This window comes from Oncorhynchus gorbuscha, linkage group LG02 (genome assembly GCF_021184085.1).
Source record: "Oncorhynchus gorbuscha isolate QuinsamMale2020 ecotype Even-year linkage group LG02, OgorEven_v1.0, whole genome shotgun sequence".
NCBI classification, from domain to species: Eukaryota; Metazoa; Chordata; class Actinopteri; order Salmoniformes; family Salmonidae; genus Oncorhynchus; species Oncorhynchus gorbuscha.
The window spans coordinates 16,068,708-16,085,339 of record NC_060174.1 but is presented as its reverse complement, the minus strand read 5'-3'; the positions used below and the strand labels follow the sequence as shown (position 1 = coordinate 16,085,339).

Genomic DNA, 16,632 nt, shown 5'->3' with positions numbered 1-16,632 from the left:
CACAAACCGTGGCGGTGCTGATAGATACAGTATGTCAACACCACATGACTTTAGGGCCGTTGAAGCATTTTTACTGCAAATAAAGCAAGAGAAACAAACTATAGTAATCTTATCAGGTTCATAGTGTAGGAACAGGCCTGAAAATGTATAGTGTAAACAATATACTGTAACCTGTATTTGTCAAATATACACACTTATGTTGTTCCTTGTCAACCATTGCTTAACCTTTCTGAACTGCCCTTACAATGGTTGCATAAAGGATTATTGTCAACACACTTCTGAAGTGAAAAGATTTACTCTGAGAGTTGGCAGAGCCATAAAAGCCTATGTTTCAAAACCAGTGCTATTTCAACTACCCAACACTCCGAGGTTGGGGAAATTGCATCACGCCACAGTTTTAAATTCGCAAAACACCCTGTCAAGACAACTCTCTTGATCTAATACTCTTATTGTCTGGTGGTTCTTTAGAATAAACTGATGAGAGGAAACTATGCACATCCAAAGATTCTCTTGTCTGAAATTGCTTTCCTTGTTGCACAGTGCAGGTAAGCCATCTCTTCACAGCACAGAGGTGGGTGTCACCTTAATTGGAGAGAACGGGCTTGTGGTAATGGCTGGACCGGAATCAGTGGAATGGTATCAAACACATGGTTTGATTCCACTCCATTTGCTCCGTTCTAGCCATTCTTATGAGCCGTCCACTGCTTTACAGGTACAGGTTTGCTTGTCCTTCTTTTCCATGATGTCAGACATGGAGAGTATTAAGTTGCCTCAACATCAAATACAAACAACTCGTCAATGAATGTTGTGTGAGAAATACTGTAATACAAAGCACGGCAATCAGATGACAAGTGAGCAGCATTTATAGGGCAGATGGATTTCTATCTACATAGAGTAAATGGCACATTAGTGGTTGATCAATCGGAGAGGGAACTCAAGGAAGATTGAAATTCCCACCTTGCCTGCTGTGTAACAGGAACAGGAGCCTCGTGAGGGCCGATCACATTGCAGTAACCAGAGGTGGTTACCTGATCCCACCTTGCTAGCTTTGTGTTCCTCTGGCATGCTCAGGGGTACAGCACTCACAAAGCCCCTCTTTCTCTCGTTTGGTAAACATCGACTTGTTTATATTCTGGGGTTGGAGCGGCACAGTGATCCACAGAGTTGTCGCTGAAGGTCCCGGGTGGCCCCCAAACCTCCCGTTTTGCTGCACCCCAATGAAGGCATGTCAGACGTTGCTTCCTGGAGGACCCAGGAGCACAGTGACTGGAGCCAGCCTGCAGCCGCAGCATCAGCCCCCCAGCGGGTCTGGATCTCTCTCATAGCAGGTGAGCTAGATCCATTGAAAACCACACTCTCTCTAACTGCTGCCAGAGGCATCAATCTTTACTAGGATCAATGAGTATTATATCTGGGATTGGGGTTTGTTTTATGTGGTCTCTTCTAAGCTTCACTGAAAACAGGCACAGTCTTTATTGCAATCCTGTGATTGAATGAAAATGAAACAAACAGCTACTATTATCAAGGCATTTCACAGATAGTGAAACTGCCACCTCCGTTTGTGACATTACAAAGAAGTTACTGTATACAATGAGCATTTTTTTCTCCCTTGAACATCATTCCCGACGCAGCAACAAAAAAATGTGCGCATTGTGCGACGCTCCTCGGCTCTGCTTCGTCAACAAAATAAAAACAACATCCGAGGGGTGGCCAGTGACGCTGTTTCTCTACTGCGGATTCCGTCTTTAAAGGATGGTTTAATAAGAATACAAATGTACATAATGTTGTGCTTACCAAATAAACCCGAGTTGATACAAGCCTAGGTAATAAGTGAACCATCCATTTAAGAAAGCCTACCTTGAAAGGCCAGGGTTTGTCCCGGTCATGTTCTGGATTATATTTCTGTCAATTTATGGGACTTTTTTGACTTGAGCAGCTCCGGAGGCATACATTCTGTGTAGTCCCAAACTGTGCACGATGGCAACAAAAACAAGGGGTTGCTTTCAGTTCACTCACTTACTCCCTCTCATTGGGGGTGACCCACATACATACTGGCACGAGAGGATGATACCCATAGAGATCCTATTAAATTCCTATCAAGTGACATACAGTTCCTTTCGGTATGTATTCAGACCAATTGACTTTTTCCACATTTTGTTAGGTTACAGCTTTATTCTAAAATGTATTAAATATTTTTTCATCCGCATCAATCTACACACAATACCCCATAATGACAAAGCAAAAACAGGGTTTTAGAAATGGTTGTAAATGTATTTATTTTTAAATTTAAAAAAGATTCAATATACATAAGTATTCAGACCCTTTACTCAGTACTTTGTTGAAGTACCTTTGGCAGTGATTACAGCCTCAAGTCTTGGGTATGACGCTACAAGCTTGGCACACCTGTATTTGGGGAGTTTCTCCTATTCTTCTCTGGAGACCCTCTCAAACTCTGTCAGGTTGGATGGGGAGCGATGCTGCACAGCTATTTTCAGGTCTCTCCAGAGATGTTAGATTGGGTTCAAGTCCGGGCTCTGGCTGGGCCACTTAAGGACATTCAGAGACTTGTTCCAAAGCCACTCCTGCATTGTCTTGACTGTGTGCTTAGGGTCATTGCCCTGTTGGAAGGTAAACCATCACCCCAGTCTGAGGTCCTGAGCGCTCTGGAGCAGGTTTCCATCAATGATCTCTCTATACTTTGCTCCGTTCATCTTTCCCTCAATTCTGACTAGTCTCCCAGTCCATGCCGCTGAAAAACATCCCCAAAGCATGATGCTGCCACCACCATGCTTCACCGTAGGGATGATGCCAGGTTTCCTCCAGAGTTCAAGCTAGGTTTCATCAGACCAGATAATCTGTTTCTCATGGTCTGAGAGTTCTTTAGGTCCCTTTTGGCAAACTCCAAGTGGGCTGTCATGTGCCTTTTACTAAGGAGTGGCTTCTGTCTGGCCACTCTACCATAAAGGCCTGATTGGTGGAGTGCTGCAGAGATGGTTGTCCTTCTGGAAGGTTCTCCCATCTCCACAGAGTAATTCTGGAGCTCTGTCAAAGTGACCATTGGGTTCTTGGTCACCTCCCTGACCAAGGCCTTTCTCCCCCGATTGCTCCGTTTGGCTGGGGGGCCAGCTCTAGGAAGAGTCTTGGTGGTTCCAAACTTCTTCCATTTAAGAATGATGGAGGCCACTGTGTTCTTGGGGACCTTCAATGCTGCACCATTTTTTTGGCACCCTTGCTCAGATCTGTGCCTCGACACAATCCTGTCTTGGAGCTCTACGGGCAATTCCTTCGACCTCATGGCTTGGTTTTTGCTCTGACATGCACTGTCAATTGTGGGACTTTATATAGACAGGTGTGTGCCATTCCAAATCATGTCCAATCATTTGAATTTACCACAGGTGGACTCCAAGTTGTAGAAACATCTTAATGATGATCTATGGAAACAGTATGCACCTGAGCTCAATTTTATAGCAAAAGGTCTTAATGCTTATGTAATAAGGAATTTCTAAACTGTTTGAATTTGTCTTTGTCATTATGGGGTAGTGTGTGTAGATTGATGAGGATAAAAAAATAATCAATTTTAGATTAAGGCCGTAACGTAACAAAATGTGGAAAAAGTCAAGGGGTCTGAATACTTTCCGAAGGCCCTGTAAAACAACAGGACCATGTAAGACATCATAGTAAAATGGAGGGATGTTTCCTGTACCACAGTATAAGTCATAATACCCATAAAACCTAGCGGTCAAACAGGAAAATAGTTCCAATGGTTTTTACACCATTCATTTTCCCATAGGAGATTTTAGACACTTAAAATAAGGGATGTGTTTCATGTAGGCTTAACCTGGTGTGACTTTTTGATTACGGTGTAAATTTCTTAAGGACAGGGTTTACTTTTATCAATATGTTCGGCTCTATTTTCCTCTGAGTCGAAAAATGCTTAAGCGTTTTGAAATCCGCCACACACGCTTAAGCGTTTTGTCAGAAAAAAACATGCACACATTTAAAAACAATATGCTACCTATTGTTTTATCTATAAGATGTCTTGCACAAAAAATACTATATTATATACTATTATTAGTATTCTAATTGCTAATTATATAATGATATCTGATTCTGGTGTCACAGTGTACTTTAGGGGCAGTACTTATGTTTGGATATAAAGATACATCAAACATTGAGGATGAGATTAAGCTGAGATCAAGCTTGGTTGCATATTGTATTGCGTTTATAAAATGAAATAAGCACCATCCCCCGAATTCGGGGGATAGCCCTGACTCCATGATCCTAGGTCCAGCAAATGCCATACAACTCTCCTTCCGTGGCCTCCAATTGCTCTTAAATACAAGAAAAACTAAATGTATGCTCTTCAACTGATCGCTACCTGCACCTGCCCGCCTGTCCAACATCACTACTCTGGACGGCTCTGACTTAGAATACGTGGACAACTACAAATACTTAGGTGTCTGGTTAGACTGTAAACTCTCCTTCCAGACCCATATCAAACATCTCCAATCTAAAGTTAAATCTAGAATTGGCTTCCTATTTCGCAAAGCATCCTTCACTCATGCTGCCAAACATACCCTTGTAAAACTGACCATCCTACCAATCCTCGACTTTGGCGATGTCATTTACAAAATAGCCCCCAATACCCTACTCAACAAATTGGATGCAGTCTATCACAGTGCAATCCGTTTTGTCACCAAAGCCCCATATACTACACACCATTGCGACCTGTACGCTCTCGTTGGCTGGCCCTCGCTTCATACTCGTCGCCAAACCCACTGGCTCCATGTCATCTACAAGACCCTGCTAGGTAAAGTCCCCCCTTATCTCAGCTCGCTGGTCACCATAGCATCTCCCACCTGTAGCACACGCTCCAGCAGGTATATCTCTCTAGTCACCCCCAAAACCAATTCTTTCTTTTGCCGCCTCTCCTTCCAGTTCTCTGCTGCCAATGACTGGAAAGAACTACAAAAATCTCTGAAACTGGAAACACTTATCTCCCTCACTAGCTTTAAGCACCAACTGTCAGAGCAGCTCACAGATTACTGCACCTGTACATAGCCCACCTATAATTTAGCCCAAACAACTATCTCTTTCCCTACTGTAATTAATTTATTTATTTATTTAGCTCCTTTGCACCCCATTATATGTATTTGTACTTTGCACATTATTCCATTGCAAATCTACCATTCCAGTGTTTTACTTGCTATATTGTATTTACTTTGCCACAATGGCCTTTTTTGCCTTTACCTCCCTTATCTCACCTCATTTGCTCACATCGTATATAGACTTGTTTATACTGTATTATTAACTGTATGTTTGTTTTACTCCATGTGTAACTCTGTGTCGTTGTATGTGTCGAACTGCTTTGCTTTATCCTGGCCAGGTCGCAATTGTAAATGAGAACTTGTTCTCAACTTGCCTACCTGGTTAAATAAAGGTGAAATAAAAATAAAATAAATAAAATTTAAAAAATCTAATCTAATCAGCAACCAACATCTTAGCCGTTACTCCAATAGGTCTGAAATGATTGAACACTTAAAAGTAGGCGTTTGACAAAGGTTGTTACAATATTAACAGAAGATTCAGTTGCTCATATCAAGCTATATATTTACTTATATAGTTCTGGGGGATTTATAGCATGTCATTATGTTTTTTCCTGCATTCTATAACTTTTGTAAATAATCCACTGGGCCATGTTGAACAGGCATAATCAAAGTGTGTTACTGATATAGGCCTCAGTGTTTACCCATATACGTTTTTATTCTACTCTCTTTACTGTGTCCTTCCCTCCATTGTCGAGTTCAGACAACGTATTTGATCGCTGATTGGTTGAGGGAGACCATGCCCTGGCAACGTGCCTTTGTGTGGCGATTGGGTTTCTGGTTACCATGTGATGTCCCTTTAAGATGTTTGCTTGTAGTCGAATGACTATCCGCAATCATGGCAGGGATTCAGGAAAAAGATTTGTGCACTGTCTGGGTAGGAAATAAGTCAAGAGGACGTCTGCTATTTGTAATGCATGGATATTTTCCTCAGCGCTGAATGAAACCAAGAGGCACGCAAATATTTTTTGCTGCAGAGCTTTACTTTTTCTTGGGCATGGATTTCGAATGGTCAAATTACGTTTAATTTATTATTTTAGCCAGAGCAAAGTGCGTGGCTGCTAGCAAACCGCTAACTTAGCTACTAGTTGGATAGACGCTATCCTAACTAAATGAGCTACTCTGTTTTTTATTTAATTTTTTAGTGTTTACTAATATTTAACTAGTTAGCTTTTTTTTCCAGTTTAGTCAGTCTTAGCAACTTGTTTGTGTCGATCGATGACTCTCGACAGCCTTAAACATTCTCCTATCCTTTCAACTTTGTTTAAAATGGCAGACGACATAGAATTGATAGGAGCCTGTGAATTAATAAAAGGTAAGTGAACATTTGCTAGTTGGCGATGTGTAAACTTTCTGCTAATTAATTATCAAGTCAACGCGAGTATTTTCGCCAACCTGGCTAGCTAGCCTTCTTTTGCGAGCCAGTCTAAGCTGTCTGTGATTGACATGAATTGGTTGGAGAACTACTAGCTATGACTAACGTTACTGGCTAACCTGAAACGAATATTGTCTTATTTTCAAAGTAAACTAAGAGCGAATTCATCTGATATTTTCAGATTAATGTAGTTTTGTACGGGACGTCAGCTAGCTAGCTACCTTGTAATCACAGCTCGTGGAAAACAATGTTGCCAAGTCTTCCTTGGTGAAGTGTGTTAAACGATTTGTTTGTTCTATCGATGTTGTGATGTCTGTTGTTATGGCCCCTGAAGGTTTGCTGTTCATACATGTATGTACCCATGTTTTTTTCTTCTTCAGATCGATTATATTTTGCTACCCTAAGAAGCAAGCCAAAAAGCACTGCAAACACTCACTACTTCTGCACAGATGACGAATTTATCTATGAAAAGTAAGTTTTGTTCTCCCTCGCAGTATCTCTTCGCACTTTCATTAGCTTCAGTGCATTTGTTTAGATACGGTCCACTGGACAGCGCCAACAAGTGTCGCAGGGTTGCTGAAGAGCTGTCACTGCAATTACGTAACAGCTTTTAATTGAACGTTTTCCAATTCAGATTAATAAAGCCATTGTGTTCCACTCGGCTTGGAGTTGACCAATGGTTTACATCAATGGTTCCCAAACTTTTTACAGTCCTGTACCCCTTCAAACATTACACCTCCAGCTGCGTACCAGGGTCAGTTCAATTTCAAATGTTGTTTTTTGCCATCATTGTAAGCCTGCCATGGCAAAAAAACAACATTTGAAATTGAACTGACACTGGTACGCAGCTAGAGGTTGAATGTTTGAAGGAGTGTGATTTTTTTTGTCACAATCCTGTTCGTGGGAAGTGACAAAGAGCTCTTATAGGACCAGGGCGCAAATGATGATAAACCATTTAGCTCTTTATTTAGCCATCTTACATATAAAACCTTATTTGTTCATCAAAAATGTTGAATAACTCACCACAGATTAATGAGAAGGGTGTGCTTGAAAGGATGCACATAACTCTGAAATGTTGGTTGTATTGGAGAGTCTCTCTTAAATAATTTTCCACACACAGTCTGTGCCTGGATTTGGTTTCATACTTGTGAGGGCTGAGAATCCACTCTCACTTAGGTACGTGGTTGCAAAGGGCATCAGTGTCCCAACTTGAAATCGCCCGACCTCTAGTTTTCATAACAATCGGCAATCGGCATTTTTGGACACCGATTATGGCTGATTACATTGCATTCCAGGAGGAGACTGCGTGGCAGGCTGACCACCTGTTATGAGTGCAGCAAGGAGCCAAGGTAAGTTGCTAGCTAGCATTAAACTTTAACATAGTTCAACATAGTCACTAGTTAACTACACGTGGTTGATGATATTACTAGTTTATCTAGCTTGTCCTGCGTTGCATATAATCGATGCGGTGCCTGTTAATTTATCATCGAATCACAGCCTTCTCCAAACGGGTGATGAATTAACAAGCACATTCATGAAAAAAGCACTGTTGCACCAATGTGTACCTAACCATAAACTTCAATGCCTTTCTTAAAATCAATACACAAGTATATATTTTTAGACCTGCATATCTAGTTAATATTGCCTGCTAACATTAACTTCTTTTAACTAGGGAAATTGTGTCACTTCTCTTGCGTTCTGTACAAGCAGAGTCAGGGTATTTGCAGCAGTTTAGGCTGTCTGGCTCGTTGCGAACTGTGTGAAGAACATTTCTTCCGAACAAAGTCCGTAATTAATTTGCCAGAATTGTAAATAATTATGACATTGAAGGTTGTGCAATGTGTAACAGCAATATTTATACTTAAGGATGCCACCATAAATGTTTGTTTTTTTCTTTTGAAATGATGGTTTCCGGATTTGACCATATTAATGACCTACGGATCGTATTTCTGTGTGTTATTATAATTAAGTCTATGATTTGATAGAGCAGTCTGACTGAGCGGTGGTAGGCAGCAGCAGGCTCATAAACATTCATTCAAACAACACTTGCCTGCATTTGCCAGCAGCTCTTTGCTGTGCTTCAAGCATTGCCCTTGTTTATGACTTGAAGACTATCAACTCCTGAGATTAGGCTGGCAATACTAAAGTACCTATTAGAACGTTCAATAGTCAAAGATATATGAAATACAAATGGTATAGAGAGAAATAGTCCTATAATAACTACAACCTAAAACGTCTTACCTGGGAATACTGATGACTCATGTTAAAAGGAACCACCAGCTTTCATATGTTCATATGTTCTCATGTTCTCTCGGTGGAGAGCCTCTCGGTGGAGAGCCTCTCGGTGGAGAGCCTCTCGGTGGAGAGCCTCTCGGTGGAGAGCCTCTCGGTGGAGAGCCTCTCGGTGGAGAGCCTCTCGGTGGAGAGCCTCTCGGTGGAGAGCCTCTCGGTGGAGAGCCTCTCGGTGGAGAGCCTCTCGGTGGAGAGCCTCTGCAGTGTCCCCAAGTGGCATCAGGAGCAACTCCTTGCACACACGTTACCACTCCACTATGTCTCCCTGTCATGGCTTTTGCGCCATCAGTACAAATACCAACATGAGCAGCAGCTACATACAGACCGTTAGTGGAATTCCCTCGAGAGAGTAACAGTTCATGTGATTGGATGTTAATTATTTGACTAGGCTACCTGTATTTGACATTGTGTTGTTATTTTGCTGAACACTAGATGGTTTATTTTTTATTTTTTGGCAGTAAAATGAGGATACTCAGGCGAGGAAAAAACCTCACCCAAATCTATAGCCCCGTGGGAAAATATAAATGGACTGTTTGAAAATGTGAAGGGAATTTTATTTTTAAAGGGAATCACATTTTTATTTGCTGTACCCCCAGGTCTACGTGTACCCCAGCTTGGGAATACCAGGTTTACATAGTGCAAGCGTTTGATTAACCCTCCCTGCTGAACTTGTGAACAGGAAAGTGAAACACAAAATTGTGGTTCAATACAAAAATGTAATTGATAAGAAATATTACAGATGGGGTTCATTCCTGAATTAGGATAGCTAAGGCATCTCAATATTAGGAAGTTCTATGTTGAATGAAAATATGTTTTAACCAATTCAGTCTGACATTTTTTAAATGTTAATTATATTTCAGCTTCTATGCGGATTTTGGACCACTCAACCTAGCCATGCTATACAGATACAGCTGTAAACTCAACAAAAAGCTGAAGGTAAGTCATGTGCCTCTCTCTGTTCGTGCCTTTCTGCCCCCATTAAGAATGTACATTATGTATCTGTGACAACAAAATCAATTTGTGTAGTTCTACCTCGCACGCCCTCATTGACAACAACCGCAAGGTCTGTGGCATTTGAAGACATGCCAGCACATAGAGTAGTGTAGTTTATGGGGTTAGTTATTAGATAATTGCAAAACCCACACACTGCCCGCTCGGCTAGAGTTTAGCTACTTGCAAGGACAATACTAAATTCAGAGAGGTCTTTAGCAGTAGTATATGAGCATCTTTTTCTCTGTCTCCATGTCATTTTAAAACCATTGTGCAACTTGAAGGGTAGGTATGGAATTAATGGATAAAGCACAAGTCCTCAGACCATTTAAATCAAAGCTTTGGCAAAGTCATTGGCTTTCTGTTTTCAGCCACTGACTCACCTGTCCCAAAGCTGCGTTGGCACTTTCCCTCGGACAGAGTCATTAGAGATGCCAGGATAATCTGTGTAGGCTGACACAATCTGCTCCAGCTCGTAGTATAGGCTACAATATTCATTCAGTGGCCAGTTTATTAGGTACACCCTTCTAGTACTAGGTTGGACTCCCCTTTGCCTCCAGAACAGCTTGAATTCTTCAGGGTGTGGAATTTAGTATCAAATGCCCTAACTTGTGGAAGAAAAACATTACCCACATCACTGCCACCAGGTTGTACCAGGCAGGCTGGGGCTATGGAATCATACTGCTTACGCCAAATCCTGACTCTGACATCAGCATGACGGAACAGGAACTGGGATTCGTCGGACTAGGCGTTCATTTTCTACTCCTTAGTTGTATGGTTTTGGTGATCACATGCCCACTGGAGTCGCTTCTTGCTTTTAGCTGAAAGGAGGGGAACCCGGTGTGGTCATCTGCTGCAATAGCCCATCCGTGACAAGGACTGTTGCGTTCCGATATGCTGTTCTGCACACTACCGTTGTCCTGCTGTTATTTGCCTGTTTGTGGCCCGCTTGCACGATTCTTGCCATTCACCTTTGACCTCATCAACGAGCTGTTTGTTTTCTCTCACAGTACTGCTCCTGACTGGATGTTTTTTTTATTTGTCGCACCATTCTCGTCCGGCCGTTTCTGAGGTACTGGCACCGACAATTATACCACACTCAGTGGCATAGGTAACTCATTTAGCCCATTCTAACATTCAATCAAACAGTAACTGAATGCCTTGATGCCTGCCTCACGAATAATGTTCCCTCTAAGCTGTGTGCCTGCGCAGGCGTGAAGTAGCCAGAGACTGCCGCGCAGCTCCCCGGGACAGAGTGCAGAACAATATTAGCCACTTGCAACATACCGAAACTAAACAAACTACGCAAGGGTTCTCATGGTTGTAGGGTTCTCATGGTCATGACTCGGCCTGTACTCTACACAAACCGGCATAAACAGACCGGCATAAACAATCAAAGTTGCCATAGGCCTATATGCAAATAGACCATGCCATATGTGGATCTGTGCCATTTACTTTGAACAGGACTGTGTTTACTGCTGTGGTTATGAGTAGATGCACTTGTTTTAAGATCAAACTAAGAGCTGCATGCAGCATCAAACAACCTAAAAATGTTCAGTCACCTCCTTGTCTGGAGGACAAGTATATGAACAGGTTCATGTCGAGCCCTGCGTGTTTCAGAAGTCTCATGGAATGTAGGCCTACATTGAACACCACACATTGCTACTGTAGGCTTAAGGAAATGACTGTTCTATCAATGTTAAAATGTTATGGAATGCATTTTCTTCATTGTTTTTGATGGTAGGACACTCCGGTAGGAGTGTCAATTAGCCACAGTAGCCTACTTGGTCACTGTTTTAACTCTAACTTAAAGCGGGTACAGACTCATGTTGTTTAAATGCATATTTGAGAATATTTGCGTAAAAATCTGTCGCCGGTTGGATGGAAACCTAGCTAGTTAAAATAATTTCATTGGTCTTGCCTGTCAAGTACATGGCATGTTGTTTATAAAGCTGTCTTTGTTCTTGTTTGTGGATGTGCTTTTATCCAGGAGTCATAACAATTCTGCTATTCACAATTTATGACACTAATGCCAATTTTTACATGAATTCAGTTGCTGTTAGGCTAACCTGAGAATTTGATTTATGGTTGTCATTCTGGGTGCTTAAATTCTCCCAATATGTTTATTGTTCAGCAATCTCAATTATATTCAGAGGTATGTGAGGTAAAGGAGATGTGAAGTTTTCGCTATGCCTACTCAATTTTTAGCTCTCAATTGCCCTTTTTAAAAGCCCACCAGGCCAAAACCTTCTCATAAGACCCTGGTCAATGGGAGCTCCCAACTTCCCAGACACACACCAATAAAGTTGCCAATTTTGTCTAACTCATGCCTTTCTACCCCAGTGTGAATGTTGCTCGCATAAAGAGAGTTTAATTAATAGAGGTTCTGCGTCTTTTTGTCCTGTCATTTTTCCGTTGAAGCAGACGATCTGTAGATCTGTTATATGTAGGTGTTGGTCAGTGTTGAAGGTAAAGTCTCAAGCAAGCATGATGTTTTTATGGCTGTCTCTCCCTCCCTCCCTCCCAGTCCACGCTACCACGCTTTGCCCTCCGGTGTTTGTGTTGTCAATAGTGTGTTGCCTTAGGGACAGCATTCCTTTGAAACTCCATTGGTTTGAATCTGGTACATGAAAGCTGAGATGTAAAAAAAAAAAAAAAAAAAGACAGGAAAAGTGGACAACCCTGATTTTAAGAAATGACACCGTTTGGAGGATGTGAACATCCCATACCTGTGGAACTTGATCTGGGACATACAGAGCCCATTTGATATGTGTTGCCCCCACTCACCTACCCCATTTCCACATCCTCTCACCACTCATGCTTGTGTCTGGCCTGGCTTCCGGTTGGTCTGGCTTAACCTGCTTAGCGATGCAGTTCACCTGTTTTAACCCTGACCTTTAGCCAGAGGCCTACATCCTCTAGAAGCCTTGTTAGTTAGTCTGTTGAAGTATTTTACATATAAAGTGAAAGTATTAGAGCAGATTGGGTCTATTTCCCCCACAGTGCATTGTAGGCTATGTCCTATTGCTCATAGCCGTCAATGTATTGGGAACACTGACAGTAGGCTACATTTTTCTGTGATAAAGCATTTTCTTCGTATGAAGACAAGCATATTGTTGCCATTGAATGCAAGAACTACAGTGGGGCAAAAAAAATCCCTGAAAAAAAATCCCCGAAAATCACATTGTAGGATTTAAAATGAATTTATTTGTAAATTATGGTTGGAAGTTTTTGTTATTGACCAAATACTTATTTTCCACCGTAATTTGCTAATAAATTCATTAAAAATCCTACAATGTGATTTTAGGGGAAAAAAAATCTCATTTTGTCTGTCATAGTTGAAGTGTACCTATGATGAAAATTACAGGCCTCACTCATCTTTTTAAGTGGGAGAACTTGCACAATTGGTTGCTGACTAAATACTTTTTTGCCCCACTGTAGGTTGCTTCCCTCAGGCTGAGATGATGATGATGATGATATTGGCATTTTTCTCATTTGGGCAAAAGTCCATCCACTACCCTCTCTCTTGCCTCTGTCCTCTTTATAGTCCTTCGTGGAAGAGTTTTGAAATCTGCCACACCCCCTTTTAATCAGCTTTTTGTCAAAGGACGGGAAAAAAAGCAACATGCTACTTTATAACCATAAAATGTCTAGCGCATGACTTAATTAGTTTATCACTTTACACATGTATTTTGGGATCCACCCCTGTAAACATAATTTGCGTGATGGGGGGGACTGGGTTTGTCCTTACAAGCCTTTGTGGTTTCATTTCCATACCAAACTTCAATTAGGCTAGAGACCCAAGCATGCTGTTCCTCATATTGCTGATTAGCCCTGTGTAGCAGTGACTATGTTTATGGATGGATGCGTCTATCTTCTAGCTTGCCTGTGCTGCTTCTTGAGTGCTTTGGCCGACTCGGGCAGTGATTCTGAACGAGAACACTGACCGCGGCATACACCGGCAGCCCATCTGCCAGCGGCTCCTCTTCCTGCATCCCTAGCGGATCGGTGGTGTCCTGAGCGTCTGAGCAGCAGCTGCCCCAGCATCTATCTGCATCTGTCCAAATAATATAGCCTAGTGTAATATCATATACAAGCCAGAACCAGATGTGCCTTTAGGTCTATTAATTAGCCCCAAAACTGCCACATTCTTGTGTCTTTCTTATTGAGTGCAAAATAGGAGGCTGCTGAGTTTATCGTTGTTGATTTCTGTATGTTTCATGAACACTAGTATTTATAGGACTAGTGTATTTCTAAGCTAGATAGAAATACGTCATACACAGTACTGTACAATCTTTGGTCACCTAACTGTTGTTTCGACGTGGTTTAGTTGAGTTTTCTGTGACTCATCCAGTGTTTGTGCATATCTTTATCAATTATTCTAATCTAAATAGCTCTAATGTGAAGAGGTTCTAAATGAATGTGATTCAGTTTTTCTTACGTGTTTTTTTCTCCTTTTGTCTGCAGTCGTTCACACTGACCAGAAAGCGAATCGTGCACTACACCAGCTTTGACCAGCGGAAAAGGGCTAATGCTGCTGTTTTAATTGCTGCCTATGCTGTGAGTATTGCCTTCTATCTATCTCTCTCCTTTCTCTTCTCTCTGCAGGGAAGGAAGTTAGGCAAGGAGAAAAAAGCTTATATTGGGCCGTTGCGTCATGCTGCACCCCTCAACAAAATGCAGCTCAACTCATTTTGCATTAGTATCTGTTACGAATCCCTTTTGGCCCGACAGTCTAGGGGGGATGGTAATGAGACCCGTAACATAACTCATGCAAATTATTGTGACAAAGTAAAAGTGTGCACGAAATAACCACGACAACAGAAATCTACTGTCAAACTCTAGGTTTATTTATAAACACACGGTAATGGGGGGAGCAGGAAAAGGGGCTGAGCTGGACCCAAGGAAAGAAACAATAAATATACAAAAACACACCCCTAAGCTAGACTAGCCTACTTTAACAGCTAACTAACTAACCAAAAATACAGTGGGTGGTCCGCCCAGTTCTACCTAGTGTATTTAACAAAGTTCACCTACGGGTAGTGTATGCCCATGGGCGACTTGTCTTGGTTTCCCTTTTTCCCACCAGCAAACGAACAAACACCATAACCAAAAACAATACTCACAGGTGATGACAAAGTGCTATGGAGGTGCTTTAAACAAAAGAGAGGTTAAGACACAAAGCGAGAGTGAAACACAGAGACCTACAGACATGGCATTTACAGAGAGATTGAGCTAGAGATTGAGCTAGAGATTGAGCTGAGCCGAGCGCTAGAACAAACAAATGATGGGGTTTTTAAACCATGGGGAAGGAACTGTGATAGGTCAGGAAATAGGAGGTGTGTCTTCTGATTGATGATTGATTGTTGACTGATTGGGGAGTGATGATTTTCACCTGTGAGGAGAGAAAAGAAACACACACACAGGATACACACACACACACAGGATAACTGTATCCGTAACAGTATCAATGTACCCAGATGGCCCCTATGCACTTTTCCCCTAGCGTGTTGTTTTTGTTGTATCTGCAGTATTGTCTACCCAGGCCTTTTTTTCAGGGCTTCTTTCAGTCAGTGCTGATTTCCTTTTAAGGTGGCACTCCCCCTTCCAGCCAGGTCTCTCTCTGACTCTTGGAGAAACGGATGGGAGAGGACTGCTATAGACAGCCCTATTGTCCTGCCACAGTGACCCCATCTTCCTGCCCCCTTTGAATGCCCAGCAGCTCCTGTTGCATTAGTCCCTATTCATTTGGTCCCTTGCTGCCAGACATGGTTGAAGGCTGTCCTTTCACTCCCAGTCAGATACCAGCCTTGACTGTAATGTGTGACGGCATCTCTTGCCAGCTGGCCGCTCGGTCACATGGCAGTAAATGAGGGGATTTATCCGGTTCTTCTGTTGTTATGCTATGATGAGGACATGCCTTATGACAGAGCCCGGCAATGGCATGATGATCTTCTCAGGCAATGTGGGTCACTAGTATTTACTCAGTGGACTGTGCCTAGTCCCCAAGGGAACAGACAGAGGAACAGCAATGGTCATGATACACTTTGCATGTAATCTAAGGCCCTTCTCTGAATATTTTTTCATTGTGATGCCCTGCCTGGACTAGAAACATGATATAGGCTCTATCAGCCCTTCTGGTTTTCGCCCTTAATGGCTATGACAATGAATGGTAAAATGCAGTTGTTGAGTTTCTCACAGTTAACATGGTTTTCTTAACTAGCTAGTCTATATACATCCCAAAGTATATTCTTATAATGGCCAGGGTTGGATTGAATAAGGACCGTGGTCTTGTTAGCCAACCCAGGCAGGGCCCCAGTCTCATAGCTCTGGGATGAGATTTGAAGCATCGTTGCAGCAGGGGCCTTGCTGGATTATAATCTGGATTTGGCATCTAATCCTGGTTGACAGTGGCAGGAGGACAGTTGCATGCCATAATACCCCCCCCCCCCAACACACCCACCCCTGAGCTGAACCATGTACATCATGCTATGCCCAACTGTTCACATGCTAGTTTAGTCCTGTCAGCATGTCTAGACACTAGCCATATTGACACATGATCAGATGCTTGTCAATGTCTGTCAATGCTAGAGATAATGTATTTACAGCACTTTCCAAACAAAAATAGGATTTGATCCACTCACCAAATAGATCCTGTCACTTTTCCCTTTACATTTCCTGTATTGGCCAATAGGAGACTGATGACCTTGTGGGTTGTGGGAGTTGAATTGCATTGATGGTGTGTCTAATCTGTCACTCAGTGACCCTATTAAAGCTGCTGTCATTTATTCCTTCCTAGACAATCTCTCAAGGGTAGATGCACAAGGCGAGGCGCTCCGCTAAATTTAGCCTGAACCCTGACCCGAAGCC

General features: G+C 42.2%; 1 protein-coding gene across 7 annotated transcripts in view; it reads left to right on the top strand.

Annotated features, from left to right (window-relative positions):
- The first annotated feature begins 5,922 nt into the window (after positions 1-5,922).
- Positions 5,923-16,632, top strand: part of cdc14ab (cell division cycle 14Ab) — a 67,921-nt gene continuing 57,211 nt past the window's right edge. For 5 of the 7 annotated variants that reach the window (XM_046302330.1, XM_046302322.1, XM_046302342.1 and 2 more), the window contains exons 1-5: positions 5,923-6,420; positions 6,861-6,951; positions 7,776-7,829; positions 9,633-9,708; positions 14,230-14,322. In XM_046302330.1, coding sequence (XP_046158286.1) covers positions 6,324-6,420; positions 6,861-6,951; positions 7,776-7,829; positions 9,633-9,708; positions 14,230-14,322 — 411 coding nt within the window. In that variant the 5' untranslated portion in view covers positions 5,923-6,323. The remainder of the gene's footprint in view (positions 6,421-6,860; positions 6,952-7,775; positions 7,830-9,632; positions 9,709-14,229; positions 14,323-16,632) is intronic. The other 2 variants (XM_046302314.1, XM_046302338.1) reach the window with 2 other exon arrangements.